Source organism: Terrapene carolina, unplaced genomic scaffold, assembly GCF_002925995.2.
Source record: "Terrapene carolina triunguis isolate 2854851 unplaced genomic scaffold, T_m_triunguis-2.0 Scaffold96, whole genome shotgun sequence".
NCBI classification, from domain to species: Eukaryota; Metazoa; Chordata; order Testudines; family Emydidae; genus Terrapene; species Terrapene triunguis.
Window position 1 is genome coordinate 38,456,400 of NW_020664447.1, and position 15,906 is coordinate 38,472,305.

Genomic DNA, 15,906 nt, shown 5'->3' on the forward strand with positions numbered 1-15,906 from the left:
CGCTGGATCGATTGGCAGCAATTGATCCAGCGGGGGTCAATTTATCGCGTCTAATCTAGACGCAATAAATCGACCACCAAGCACTCGCCCGTCGACTACGGTACTCCACCAGGGTGAGAGGTGCAGGCAGAGTCAACTGGAGAGCGTCAGCCGTCAACTTACTGCAGTGAAGACACTGCAGTAAGTAGATCTAAGTACGTCGACTTCAGCTACGTTATTCACGCTGAAGTTGCGTAACTTAGATCGATTTTCTTTCCTCTCCTCCTCCCCCCCATTGTAGTCCAGGCCAAAGTTTGCTTAAGAGACTTTGGTGAGGGAACTTGTTAAAGGCTTTCTGAAAGTCCATGTACACCAGGGGTCGGCAATGTTTGGCACGCAGCTCGCCAGGGTAAGCACCCTAGCGGGCCGGGCCAGTTTATTTACCTGCTGACGCGGCAGATTCGGCCGATCACGCCCCCCACTGGCCGCGGTTCGCCGTCCCGGGCCAATGGGGGCGGCGGGAAGCCGCGGCCAGCACATCCCTCGCCCACGCCACTTCCCACCGCCCCCATTGGCCCGGGACAGCAAACCGCGGCGAATGGGGGCCGCGATCGGCCGAACCTGCCGCGTCAGCAGGTAAATAAACTGGCCCGGCCTGCTAGGGTTCTTACCCTGGCGTGCCGCGTGCCAAACGTTGCCGACCCCTGATGTACACTAATCAACTGAATCACCCTTGTCCGCATGCTTTGAGCTCCCTCAAATGATTCTAATATTTTGGTTAGCATGATTTCCCTTTACAGAAGCTGTGTTGACTCTTCCCCAACAAATCATGTTCATCTATGTGTCTGATAATTCTGTTCTTTATTTTAGTTTCAAACAATTGGCCTTGTGCTGAAGTTAGGCTTAATGGCATGTAATTGCCAGGATCACCTCTGGAGCTTTTTTTAAAAAATTGGCGTTACATTAGCTATCTTCCAGTCATTTGGTATAGAAGCTGATTTAAGCAATAGGTTACATACCACAGGTATCAGAGAGGTAGCCGTCTTAGTCTGGATCTGTAAAAAGCGACAGAGTCCTGTGTCACCTTATAGATTGTTAGTCTATAAGGTGCCACGGGACTCTTTGTTGCTTTATACCACAGGTAGTAGTTCTGCAATTTCATATTTGAGTTCCTTCAGAACTCTTGGGTGAATACATTCTGGTCCTGGTGACTTATTCCAAAACCTCCTCTATTGACACCTCAGACTAGGACAGTTATGCAGATTTGTCACCTAAAAAAGAATGGCTCAGGTATGGGAATCCCCTTCGTGTTCTCTACAGTGAAGACTGGTGCAAAGAATTGATTTAGCTTCTCTGCAACGGCCTTGTCTTCCTGAAGTGCTGCTTTAGTATCTCGATCGTCCAGTGGCTGCACTGATTTTTCTGTCAGGCTTCCTGCTTCTGCTGCACTTAAAAAAAAAAAAAAAAAAATGCTGTTAGTTTTTGTCTTTTTGGTAGTTGCTCTTCAAATTCTTTCTTGGCCTGCATAATTATATTTTTACACTTGACTTGCCAGAGTTTGTTCCTTTCTGTTTTCAGTAGGATTTGTCTTCCAGTTTTTAAAGGATGCCTCTAACCACCTCTTCTATTCTGCTGTTTAGCCATGGTGACTTTTTTTTTTGGTCCTCTTTCTGTTTTTAGTTTTTTATTTGGGGTATACGTTTAGTTTGAGTCTCTATTCTGGTGTTTTAAATTTCCATGCTGTCTGGAGGCATTTCACTCTTGTGACTGTTACTTTTAATTTCTCTTTAACTAGCTTCCTCATTTTTGTGTAATTCTCCTTTTTTGAAGTTCAAAGAAACCTATCACAGTAGCTTCCCTCCCCCTGCCCCCCTTTACAAGGATGTTAACTTCAATTACATTATGATGGCTGTTACTGAGCAGTTAGGGTGACCAGATGTCCCGATTTTATACGGACAGTCCTGATATTTGGGGCTTTTTTTAAATATGGGCTCCTATTACACCCCAGCCCCTGTCCCGATTTTTCAGACTTGCTATCTGATCACCGTATGAGGAGTTCAAGTATATTCACCTCTTGGACCAGATCCTGTGCTCTACTTAGGACTAAATCAAGAATTACCTCTCCCCTTGAGGGTTCTAGGACTAGCTGCTCCAAGATGCAATCATTAATGGTGTCTAGAGATTTTATCTCTTCATCCACCCCGAGGTGACGTGTTCCCAGTCAATATGGGCATAGTTGAAATCCCCCATTATTATTGGCTTTTCTTTTTATGTAGCCTTTCTAATCTCCCTGAGCATTTCACAATGCCCATCCTGGTCAAGTGGCCAGTAGTGTATTCCTACAGCTATACTCGTATAGTCACCTTTATTGATATGTATGGTTCAATGATTTCCTTTGATTTTATATTTACTTCTCTTAGTTTCATTCGTTGTCCCATGTACAAGAACCAGAGGACTTGATGAAAAAGGGGGCTGCTCATATTTCATTATGCTGCTCATCACTTTGAATACCTCAGTCAAATCCTTGCTAATACTCCTTTTTTCTAAGTTTAATAATCCTAGTTTTTGCAAACTCTCCATATATAAATATTCACACTTTCTCTTGTTCAAGTGGGAACAGGCAGGTTGGCAGCCTGTGTGAGACTTGCACATTCTATAAAATACCTCTATATGCTCCACTTATCTAGTCTCTTAAATTGTAATGTTAGTTTAGAGAATCCAAATTACCTCATAAAATGTGCTTGTTCATCTGCATTTCTAACCTATGCAAAGACACAGCCTTTGCAGATTTTTCTTATCTAGTTAGTGATTGTGCTGATTTGGCACTCCCTTTGTAGAACTCTCTTGGTTTAGCTTTGGACTTCTGCAAAGAAAAGCCACTGGTAGTATACACTGAGCACAGGGATTTCAAGGCATTAAATCTGGCAGTTTCATAGTGCTGTATTTGAGAATACTGTTGACTTACAAGTCAAAATGCAAAGACAGATAGAAACACTATTTGCAGCTGAGTGACATTTCTTGTGGGGAGCCTCTTATTTAGCAACAATATATTTTTACACTAGCTTGTCTCTTTTATTAACAACTAATTAGTACCTGGAACTAGTTTGTTTAATGCTATAGCACAACAGTGGCAGTTCGATCTTTTGATGTAGACAGGTCTCCATATATATTGCAGTTATGCAGCAGCATTGTAATTATGACATCTATTGACTTATTTTTAAAACTCAAGAAAAATATTGGGGGTTGCAAAGAGAATCTTCAAAAACGTGAACCAAACATAACCAAGGCAGACTTCTACCTAATTTTGTAGATAGCCAAGAGCGGTTTTATAGAGAAGTATAGTTTTTAAAAACAGTAATATATGCATCTCCCCTGCCTCAAAGAACTTGTAACTGTAGACATGGCAGGTGATGGCAACAAACAATAAGGAATAGGGAACAAGATGACAAGTTATAATGGTTACGTGGTTTGTTATGTGCAGTTCTTTGCGTGCTGGTCCATATGGGTATTCACCATGGGTGCACAATCTCCATGCACTGAAACTCATCAATAGAAGTGTCCGTTAGTCTGCTCCTGCACACTCTGTCTTCTTGTGCTGCAAACTGAGGGTACAAGGGGCGGCGTGGACTGAGCCCCTTGCAGAAAATATTCTAAACTGCCATAACATAGATACTCGCCAACTCTACACCATTCTACCACCAAAAGACCTATGAGCCACCAAGAAAGCACCAGATGGTACAGTGAGGCAGACGCTGCTCCACCCTACAGTTCCCTCTCCAGACTCAGCCGTCTATCAAGAAATCATTTTGATGCGGACGATTGAGAACCATCAGCCAGTCCTCGCACAATAAATCTCCTCAGACTCCTTTGGAGACCATCTAGCCTGTTTTCTTCCAATGTGTCAACTTTTAACTTCAAACAGGTGGATCTTAGACAACATCTGAACAGGGTATACCATTGAATTCTTGTCTACCCCATCTCCAACCTGCCCACCTCCCAGCCTCCTTCAAGGATCCCTGTCACAAGCCATTCCTCAAACCGGAAGTGGACTCCCTAATCCAACTGGAAGCAATAGAACCGGTACCACCTCAACACAAGGGGAAGGGCTTTTACTCCAAATACTTCCTCATCCCCAATAGAAGGGGGACTGGAGACCCATCCTGGACCTCAGAAAATTGAATGTGTTCATCCACCACTCAGAATTCAGGATGATTACCCTGGCTGCTGTAATCCCCTCCTTGAATGAAGGCATCTGTTTTGTGGCTCTCAGTTTTAAGGACACCTGTTTTCCACCCAGCACACAGAAATACCTGCATTTCATAGTGGACTCAAAGCACCTCCAGTGCAAAATAGTTTTGAACTTTCAGCAGCTCCAAGAGTTTTTACAAAGGTCATGATGATAGTGGCAGTGCATATATGCTACCAGCTCCACTATATATTTCCCTGACTGGATGACTGACTATGACACAGTGGGAATATTTTGTAATATTTTTGAGGCTTTTGTGCCTCAGTTTCCCCTGTGTGGCATTATTACCCAGTGAGTGGAAGGGAACTCTTTGCTCTTGGGGCAGGCTAGGAGACATAGGTGTGACTGTTGTCTAGCTGTCTGGTCCTTAATCCCCATATCAGTGGAGCATCTGAGAAGACAGTGGGGATCCAATTGATAGAATATTGACATCTAGCAACCAGCGACTTCCCTGCCTTTTCTTAGGGAAGCTGAACAACAGATTGCCCAGTGGAGATCAAGGGTCTGGAGCTCTATGAGGTGGGAGAGAAGAGTTAGCAGCTGGAAGGAGTTGGGGCTCTTACCTGAAGTTTGACCCAGGAGGTCAGACGGAGAAAGGAAGACAGACAGAACTTGAAACAAGGGGTTCACTACAGCTTGGCTGGACTAATCAGAATGGACTATGATTTAACCTTCATTTTTCTAGATTACCCTCAGGATTTCCTATGCTGTGTTCCAGTTAAGAAATAAACGCTACTGTTTTGCCAGTGCTATGTGAGTGTCACTGCAAATGCTCAGCAAGGTGCATTCATCCACAAAGAGGGTTCAGGTCTCTGTCGGGAGCCTGGCTCAGTTGGACTTGCTGAACAGAGCTCAAGGTGTGAAGCAGGAGTGCTGCAAGCCCAGAAATCCTGTGTAAGGAGGCAGTGGAGCCACCTGGCTTACCCTGGAGGAAGAGTGAGACCCTGAGAGGGTCTGGCACACTGAAGGGGCCTCCTAGAGACTGTTCCAAAGCTGGGGCTATAGCACCAATCCTGTGAGTCTATGGGTATGTCTACACTACAGGATTAATCCGAATTTAGATAATTCGAATTTGGGAAACAGGTTGTATAAATTCGATTGTGCGCGGCCACACTAAGGCCTGGTCTACACTAGGAGTTTAATTCGGATTTAGCTGCCTTAATCCGAATTAACCCTTCACCCGTCCACACTACAGAGCCAGTTAATTCGAATTAAAGGGCCCTTTAAATCGATTTCTGTACTCCACCTCGACGAACGGAGTAGAGCCTAAATCGATTTTGTTAATTCGAATTAGGGTTAGTGTGGACGCACACCACCGAATTACTGTGTTTAAGTTAATGGGGTAGTGTGGCCGCACACCACCGAATTAATGTGGTTTAAAACCGAATTAAGGTGCTTAGTGTGGCCGCGCACAATCGAATTTATACAACCTGTTTCCCAAATTCGAATTATCTAAATTCGGATTAATCCTGTAGTGTAGACATACCCTAAGCACCTTAATTCGGTTTTAAACCACATTAATTCGGTGGTGTGCGGCCACACTACCCCATTAACTTAAATACAGTAATTCGGTGGTGTGCGTCCACACTAACCCTAATTCGAATTAACAAAATCGATTTAGGCTCTACTCCGTTCGTCGAGGTGGAGTACAGAAATCGATTTAAAGGGCCCTTTAATTCGAATTAACTGGCTCTGTAGTGTGGACGGGTGAAGGGTTAATTCGGATTAAGGCAGCTAAATCCGAATTAAAGTCCTAGTGTAGACCAGGCCTAGGACACTGGCTCCTCAAGGGACAATCATATCAGGAGTACGAATAGCAATTGCTGCCCTGCTCTACATATGCCACTCCTTGGAACTTTTAAGTAAATCCAGGAGTGTCCACTTTAACACCCATAATGACTATAGATATTATTGAAGCAGTCGTAGATTCATGTGTAGCCACAGTACAGATTCTTCGCATTGAGATCTTTGTAGCCAACTCTGTCTCAGTCCTCAGATGGCAGTCTGGTCGCGCTTGGTACTTCTAGGCCACATGGCTTCATGCATTCATGTGACCCCTTTCGCCAGGCTTCACCTACGCAGGCTCCAAGTTTGGCAGAGTAAGGTCTGTCCCAAAGAGAGACTCCTTGGATAAGAGTCGCACTTCCTCCCAGTGTCTGGACATCTCTCACCCGATGGGAATAGAGAGAGAGAGTTTGTGTGTGGTGGTGGGGGGGGGGTTCCTTGCTTCTGCCCCACCCACAGACACTCATGACAGACCTATCCCTCCGAGGCTGGGGTGGCACACCTGGGTGACCATATAGCTCAGGGCTCCTGGACTTCTTAAAAGTCGCACACACCAGGTCAACCAACTTGAGCTTCAAGCAGTCAATGAAGCATGCAAAAAATTCTTCCCCTTCATTCAATCCACTCGGGTCCAGGTAAAATCAGACAATGTGACCACTGCTTAGTATATAAACACACAGAGGGGATCAAGGTTTGCATCACTCTGCAGGGAGGTGGTGCACCTCTGGAACTGGTGCATCCAGCACCAGATCATCCTCTGCAGTGCATCTGCCTGGGATAATGAATTCCCTAGCAGATAGTCTCAGCAGGCATTTTCACGAGTGGGAGCTCTACCCGTCTGTCACTCAGTGAATCTTTTGCCAGTGGGGATCCCCATCTTCCAACCTTTTTGCAACCCAGGACAACAGAAGGTGCTCAACTTATTGCTTTCTGGATGCTCGGGGAGCTGCTCAGAGAGGATGCATTCCTAGTGCACTGGTCACACCTTTCCTCCCATTCCGCTCCCACCATGAGTCCTCCAAAAGACCAGCCACAGCAATTCTGCTTCACCAGGGCCCTACAGGTGGCCTCCCACCCATGCATTCACCTGTACCGTTTCCAGACCTACGGTCACAGAACGGGTGGCACCAGGTATCCCAAACTGGCACCCCTTCATCTGACAGCCTGGTTTTGGGATGGATGACAGACTTAGGGAGATCCTGCTTGGAGAAAGTTCTGTTCATCCTTTTCAAAAACAAAAAACCTTCTATAGGAAAGTGTTACACTGCCAAGTGGGAGTGGTTCTCTCTGTGGGTCAGAGGCACAATTTGCCTCTAGGGGAATCTGGCATTCCTCTTATCCTGGACTGTCTCCTCTCATTTATAGTCTCAGGCCTATCCGTTAGTAAATTAAGGGTTTGTTTAGCAGCTATCAATGCCTTTTATTCTCTGGGAGAGGGTTTTCACCCATTCCACAACAGTCAAGTTTTTAAAAGGCACCATCAGAATGTTCCTACCGGTATCAAGACCTACTCTGTTTTGGGACCTGAACCTACTGCTTTCCCAATTCATGAAACTGCCCTTTGAACTCTTGGCCTCCTGCTGCCTCTTACTTTTATCAATGAAGGTAGCCATCCTCACAGCCATTACCCCAGCCAAGAGAGTAGTTGAGCTTAGGGCCCTCAGGGTGGACTTGCCTTATATTGTCTTTCACAGGGACAGAGTATCCCTGAGACTGGATTGCAAATTCATCCTTGAGGTTCCATCTGACTTTCACTTGAACTGGGCACTCCACCTACCTGTTGTTGTTTTTTACCCAAGACCTCAGGAATATAGAGGCAGGAAACGGAATGCTGGAGCCCTGCGGACATCCAGTCTGGATAGGACAAAGCACTTTAGAAGATCTCCATGACTATTTGTCTCCATATCTGAGAGGATGAAGGGAGAGGCAATGTCTTCCCAGGGACTCTCAGAATGGATTTCCAGCTGTATCTTTCTCTGCTATGAGAAGGCAGGAGCCCCTCCTTCACAATCTGTCAGGGCTCACTCTACCAGAGTGCACGCTGCCTCACTGGCATCCTTTCAAGGAGTCCCACTCTTGGAAATCTATAGACTGGCAGATTGGCTCTATTGGCATTTTACCGGGCACTATTCCCTGATTCAAGCCTCAGCTGAGGATGCTTCCTTCGTTTCTGCAATCCTGTTAACTGTGGTGCAAAGCATGGGCGGCGGTTGAAGCTTCTCCTTGGGGAGGCTAGCCCCCTGCCCTGCCTCTTCCCTCTGAGGCCACACCCCCGCTTGTGCTCTCAGCCCCCCCCCCCCCATGGCCCTGGCAGGGGGGCGGGTTTGGGGCTCAGTCAGAGCTATGAGGACAGGGGTGGGGGCAGGGGCTGAGAGCTCGTCCCCAGCCGGAGTCAAACTCTCAGCCTCGGCTGGGACCGCACGCAGCTCTTGGCTCTGCCTGGGGCTCTGAGCCTGGAGCCCTTCCCCCCATTGTGCCCCTTCCACCTGCAGCCCTGCCCCCGTTCTGCCCCTACTCCGGCTCTTCCCCCCCACCCAAGGCCCTGCCCCGGCTCACTGCTTCCCCTGTGGCTCTGAGACCAGAAAAGCTCTATGCCCCTGCCGTGGCCCCAGGGCTGTGGCAGAGTGGGGCGATTTTTCTGGGGGCCCCAAATCCGCCATTCCCCCTTCCCCCCGGGTGGCATGAGGTTTGGGGAGGCTTAGCCTCCCCCAACCTCCATTGCGCGCCGCCCGTGGTGCAAAGCTCTTCCTCGCACTTGCCTTCTCAATAGGCACTGCATGGGAGTCGCTCATAGTGAATACCCATAGAGACTAGCACTCAAAGAAAGGGAAGTAAGGGTATGTCTACACTACCCACGTTACAGCGCAGCCGCAGCAGCGCTGTGACGTGGGCAGTGTAGCCATGCTTTATAGCCGCGGGAGAGTCTCCTGGTGATTTAAAAAAAAAAAAAAAAAACACCCCTAACGGGCGGTGGTACCTTTATCGCTGGGAGCGCAGCTTTTAGCGCTTTTCAGCGCTAAAACTTTTGTCGCTCGGTGTTTTTTCACACCCCTGAATGACAAAAGTTTTAGCGCTGAAAGTGGCAGTGTAGTCACAGCCTTACTTACATTATAGTAACAGGAGTTCTTTGAAATGTGTGGTTCCTATGGGTATTCACAATCCACCTTCCTTCCCTTCTGCTTCGGATTCTCACGTGATTCACAGCAGAGTTGGAATTGGAGAGGCAGTTGGTTTGCCCCACCCCTCACACCCTCTGTTTGCAGCACGAGGAGAGACAGTGCATTGGTGTGGACCAACAGACACTGTTATTGAAGAATTTCTGGTTGCGGGAGCAGTGAATAGCCATAGGGACCATGCATCTCAAAGGACTTCTATTATCATAAAGTAATTAACCTTCCTTTATTGATCTACCGGATGTTTACATGTGTGTGCAACGGACTGTTAACAATCTAAACATCAACAATGTCATCATTAGGTTTCAGAATTGTCAGTTTATTATAATTTTAACAGAAACCTCAAGATTGAGTGCTTATCCCCCAGTGCTGAGCTGGATATTCCATAGATATTGTGATGGAGGGCAGTAGGGCAGCAAGGGTGTGGAATGAGGAATTTGGAATTAAATCCTGCTTCAAATTTGAAGTTACACCCATCACTGCCTACAAGGGAGGGAGAGGAATTCACACCCTCCCCAGTACACAAAGTTTCAGCTGCCTCCTGGTTTCCAAAACTGTCAGATGCTGCATTGTTTACTGCCCAGTCATCAAAACCCCAAGCTTGCCTCTGCCAGCTTCTGTGATGAAACTACATGGTCTGAGTTTAAAAATATACAGCATGCTGAAAAACAACAGTTTGTGGACTGCATGAAAAACATTAAAAGTAATATCTCATTAAAAGTAATGTCAGAATAGCTCCAGAGATATGTTAGTGTATTTGGTTTCTTGTTTATTAAAATTCCCAATATTTGTATTTATCTGAATTTGCCACAATTTCCAGTTTCTTGGAGAAGCCAGGGAGCCTTGCTGCAGGGTTTAAGTCCAGCTGGCCACAGAGTTATAAGCGTCTTTACTCCTAAAGTTCTTGGGAGTAGGGCTCTTCTCCCTGTGGAGCTCAGGGTGTGCCCTGATGACTGGAGCCAGCAGGGATGGTTCAGTGGTTATGGCGCTGTTGTGGGACTCAGGATACCTGGGTTCAATTACACAGAGTTTGTGTGGGGATGGGCATGTCACTCAGCATGTGTGCCTAAGTTCTCAGTCTGTGAAGCAGGGATAATAATACCGCCCTGCTTCATAAGGGTGTTGTGGGGATGAATACATTAAAGAAGCACTCAATTACTGCAGTGGTGGGGTCATGTAAGTACCTAAAATGGATGGAGGGCAACAGACCCCGGGGAACATGGAGGGACCAAAGAGAAGCATGCGCTTGCACACCATAGAAGTTAAACATGGAAAACGAATGTGCTTATGCCAAAGGCCCAGACTTCTGACCAGTCCGTCTCTCCCACTCTTGCACCTCCTACAGTGCGCAAGAGTGGGGCACGCACTGACACCCAGGGCCGCCGAGAGCGGGTTCGGGCCCCGGTGAAAAAAAATTTTCAGGCCCCCCAGCAAGGGCAGACCGGCTAAACAGGCCGACAAGAGGTGGGGGGAGCCGGGCCCCGGGCCCCCTTCCAGACCGCCGGGCCCTGGTAATTTGTACCGGCTTCCTCCTTCCTCCCCCTCCCCCCCCCGTCATCCCTGCTGACACCTCTGTATGCCAGACACTAAAAGTGGCAGTAGAATTGAGGGATATAGTGAGTGGGGGAAAGGGCTTGAAGGGGGGTGGGTCCCTGCCACATAATTTAGATATAATAAACTATCACCTCTATTTACCTCCAATATCTACATCCACTGGACTTGTATCTTATCACTGAGAACTGGACTGGGACAAACTCATTAACCTGGTCTATATTCCAGGAAGCGTCCTAGAAGGTATCCCATTACCAATTCCTGAAGCCGCTCTCACATAAAAACTTTTTAAAAACCAAGTCTGTAATACTGTAGTACAGGATCTTTTCTGTGTGCTCTCCCCTGCAGATCTGGTTGCTGTCCTATGTCCTAAAGGTCCTCTTCGTATGTTGGTTGAAACAGCTCAAGAGAGAAATGAAACACTCTTCCCAGCACTTATTTACTCCTGTAAGTATATTTCATTAAGGCTTTTAGATTTGTAATCTCTTGCCTGACCTTGAGGAAAGGAGATGTAATCATCCCATTGGCTTCCTTTGCTTTAATATGTTCTGTTGCATGCACAGCTGGAGATCACATTTCATTTTCTTGGGCCTCAATTTTTCATTTGCTATTTGCTCAGAAACCTGGAATATGTTCTTTATAAGATATTCCAAGATAAAAACAGCACATATTGTTCTTTTTAAATTAAAATGGAAAAAATGGTAAAGGATCTTGGTCTGGCCAAAACAGCATCAGTAGAACGTGAATCTAGCATGCTTAGGATAGGCTTTGTTTCTGTTTAGAAATATTTGTCCATTTGCAGGGCTTAAACAATCTATTTGCCACAGAGAAGGGGGAAGCTCATGTTGGTGAGTGAGGGGATCCTATCCCATGTATTCCTGCAAGAAATAGATTTTCTTCAGACTTTTAAAATTTACGTTTCTAGCTTATGGTTGCAAGGAATAACCCATTAAATGTGAACTGCTTCTGTGTTCTCTGTGTGTGTCTGCTTCTGGTTTTGCTCGTAGTTTGTCGACCAGAAATTATTTGCAATTTTGACACAAATCTGCAGACTAGTTTTAACCCCAAAACATGTTTAGGCTTTATTCACAAAGTGTATGTGTGGGGGCAGGGGGCGTGCCCACCTTGTAACTTTTAGTTCAGTGCTTCGAGCACTCACCCAGTAAGGGGGAGACCTAGTTCAATCCTTCCCCCCGCTGATATGGAGCAGGGATTTGAACTTGGGTCTCTCCTCCTCCCCCATCTAACCATGGGGCTATATTTTGGCGTATTCTGGGATATAGTGTTATGATCTTTCTCAGTCTCTCCTGTTGAAACTGTTCTACCTTGTATAAATAATTACGCATTGGCGCAAAGATTTGAACTTCGGTTTCCCACGTCCGAGGTGAGTGCCCTAACACTAAGCTATAGAGTGATTCTTACTTCGTCTCTATTCAAGTATTTTATACAAAGTGGGACAGCTTCAACAGGAGAGACACCTGTCCCAGGATGTTCTATAGTCGGGGCACTCTCCTGAGTGTGGGGGAAGACACAAATTCAAGTCCTAGCTCCGTATCGGGCAAATGGGGGAATTGATCCCAGGTCTCCCCCATGTTGGGTGAATGCCCTAACCATTGAGCTAACAGTTATAAGGTAAGAACCACAACTACCTCTGGCAGTTTTGTGAATCTGGCCTTTAAAAATACCTGGAAACAAGACCTTTTTGGATTGAAATTCACCAACATTTTTTCCAAATTTTTAGATTTGGCTCAAGTAGAACCAAAAAAATCAGTTATTTGCCCAGCTCCAGTAAGCAGCAGCAATGTAAAACTAGCACAAATCTGATCATTTTCACTGCTGCTGTTCGTAATCCTGGGAGCAGCAATGAAATTGTCAAGAATCAACAAATTTTACTTTGCTGCTGCTCAGGAAAACTCTGTGTTGAAAGAGGAGGACTGAAACTAAAATGCCAGGTGCAGATAAAGTACCAGACACGCACTTTCACCTCCAGCAGCTAAGAGTCTCTGGGATAGGGGGAAGAGAGTTATTTCTCCCTTCCAGCAGCCATATTTTAGACTAATCAGGTACCCAGCAGACAGAAGCTGATTTAAAAAAAAACTGAGCCCCCTAGTGAGGTCCACTATGGTAATGCCAACTTCCTCTCCCTTACCAGCAGCTGGGGCTGGACTTCTCACCAGGGCATCACCCATGGAGCTCACTACTGGGGATTCCTTCTCATCTTGCATCTTGATTTCTGGCTAGTGGGAGTGTATAGAGCTTTTTAAACACTGTTTATTCAGATTGGATAAGTTCAGAACATCTGGTTAAACCGCTTACCCAGTCGGCTCTCTTGTAGCGTTGAAATACATAAGACCCTTTACAATTGGGGGAGGGACTCTGGTCTTGTGGGTGACAGGGAGTCAGGAGTTGTCTTTTTCCTAGCTTTGACATTAACTCGCTATCTGATCTTCCCCCACCTCAGTTGTCTTGTATAAAATGGGGCCAATACCTATCTCGCAGGGGTGTTGTGAGGCTTGTTTTGGGGGAAAAAAACTGTTTGAGATCATCTGACAGGCTCTACAGAAGGCAAGTTATAAAGAATCCAAAATACTTTGACAATTGAATGGAAGACTCTAGTTGTTTAAGGGGAACTGCAGTGTTTTTATCCAAAATAAAAAAATTTAACATTAAAGATCAGTGTTTTAAAAGCTGGCCAGAAGTGCATGATAAATGCAGTTTATTACCTGGATATTGCCATCTCAGATATAGAAGGGTGGGGCATATGTGATGATGTCCAACTCATGAGACAGATTGTTACCTGGAGATCTGACTTGTTAGGGTATCCACCACTGACATTTTCCATACATACTTAGCTTTGGGATACTATTATGTCCTGAAAACCTAGCAAATATCATGTTAATTCAGAAATCATTGTACAGATGCTCCCCGACTTACGCAAGCATTCCGTTCCGGAATGTATTGCGTAACTCGAATTTTGTGTAAGTCAGAAACAGATACCCGACAATTATGCCAAAAAAAACCCCCTCCTATTTCTAGCTTATGGAACTGTTTCTGTAAGTGCGGATTTGCGTAAGTCGGGTTTGCGTAACCCGGGTGGCTTCTGTATTAAAAGGTCAAGCACAGTAGAAATGTCTTATGTTGTAGACTCCAGTTGGCTGCTTAGGAGAGAAGGGTGTGGTGGTGCGGGGGTGGGGTGGGGAGGTAAGAATAGGATGGAGTGAGGGTTGACTTACCTGTCACAACCTTAGTTCTGTTGTACTGGTAACATCTGCCCATAGCTGTCTTAGCCCTTCTGTATGCCCAAGAAGTGGAAGTTAGGGCTGGGAAACAGCAAACTTGAACTAAAAATAAACAACTTAAATTGAATAAAATTGAATTGTAAAAGAATAGGAGAAGTGACCAGCCTTTTAAAAAAAAAAAAAATAGCTTCTATAGATACAGTTACCAGCGCTGCCTGTGTAAACTGATGCTACTTCAATACCAGTCATTATACTTCCAAATGAAAATCTGGTTGCTTCTGCACAAGAGAGTAGGAGGAGAATCATCAGTTCAGTTTTTCAATGTGTACTCTTAATGGGAAACTGTATCTCTAAGGCAGCTGCAACTTGACTGTTATCATTTTTAGAACATTTATTATGACCAGTCTGTATCCAGTCAGATCTGGAAGATGTGTTGTAGCTGAAACTGACTTCATCCCAACTATTAGTATGCCTTTAAGTATTTTAAAAGGAAGTAAAACTGCCTGTGACAGAAGATAGTTGCAGCAGAAAAAGTAGTAGAGAAACGATAGCCCAATGCTGACACCACAGTTTGTCCTCTGACACATGTTGACCAACGTCTTTTCTTCAACAGCAACGATGATATGGCTAGTGAACATGGCTGAGGAAGACCCGGAAGCCCAACGGAAAGCTTCGAAAAGCTCCACTTATGATAAACAAGGTGAGGATTTCTTTTGCATGTTAGCTTATTGTAGAACATCTTCATAGAGAAAAGCGGCAAAGAGTCCAGTGGCACCGTATAGACTAACATGTATTGGCGCATAAGCTTTTGTGGGTGAATACCCACTCTGTCGGATGCATGCAAAGGACTCTTTGCCGCTTTTTACAGATCCAGACTAACACGGCTACCCCTCTGATACTTCATAGAGAACTGTCCTTGCTTTCAGATGGAGCTTTTTAAACACACTTTTTGCACAGACAGGTTAACAAATGGTTCTCCACTCCCTCAGAGTGAAAGCCCCGCTAGAAATAATCTGTCTTGACTGCAAATGATATTCAGTTAATATGCAATTACTATTCTTGCAGCTTTTCATTATTATGGCACTCATGGTTTCTATTTAAGAGACTTGTCTCAAGAACAAGTACTGACTGAGCTCAGTTCAGTGCAGAGGATAGTTGTGGTAAGGCAACATCCATGTGCAGGGAAAGACAAAGTTTATAAAATGAGATTTTAAAGAATAAGGCCACATTGAAGGGGCAGGATTTGATCAGGTTCCCTGATAGTCCATTCACAGATTTCTCTACGATACTGAGTGGTTCTGCTTTCTTCCCTTTTCTAAGGGCTCCCATCCAGTGAGCATGTGGTATAGAGCTGTTGTCTCACTGGAGAGATTCAAAGACATTCTGCTGACAAAATGTCCTCATGTTGTCATGACAGATCATGATATAATGTGATGACATTTTGCTGTAACATCATATTGCATCAACACATCTCACTGTAACTGGTTAAAGATAGGAAACAAAGGGTAGGAATAAATGATCAGTTTTCACAGTAAATAGTGGACTCCATCCACTCCCCACCCCCAAGGATTTGAACTGCGACCAGTTCTTTTCAACATATTCATAAATGATCTAGAAAAGGGGGTAAACAGTGAGGTGGCAAAATTTGCAGGTGATACAAACTTACTCAGAAAGGTTAAGTCCAAAGCTGACTGAGAAGAGTTACAAAGGGATTGCACAAAACTGGGTGACTGGGCAATAAAAATGGCAGATGAAATTCACTGTTGATAAGTGCAGAGTAATGCACTTTGGAAAACACAATACCAACTTGTAGCGGGGTGGTTACCCTGCTCCTGCCCTGAAGGGCTTAAAACAGCCCTGGGAGACGGCTATGGCAGGGGAAAAGCTGGGCCGATTGGGGAAGCGGCTGCAGCTGGGTCACACCCCAATCAGG

At 45.4% G+C, this 15,906-nt stretch overlaps 1 protein-coding gene across 4 annotated transcripts in view; it reads left to right on the forward strand.

Moving 5' to 3' along the window:
• PSEN1 (presenilin 1) overlaps window positions 1-15,906 on the forward strand; it is a 50,295-nt gene that overhangs the window by 24,586 nt on the left and 9,803 nt on the right. For all 4 annotated transcript variants that reach the window (XM_024197489.3, XM_024197488.3, XM_024197486.3 and 1 more), the window contains exons 7-8: window positions 11,083-11,181; window positions 14,587-14,673. In XM_024197489.3, the coding sequence (XP_024053257.1) occupies window positions 11,083-11,181; window positions 14,587-14,673 (186 nt within the window). The remainder of the gene's footprint in view (window positions 1-11,082; window positions 11,182-14,586; window positions 14,674-15,906) is intronic.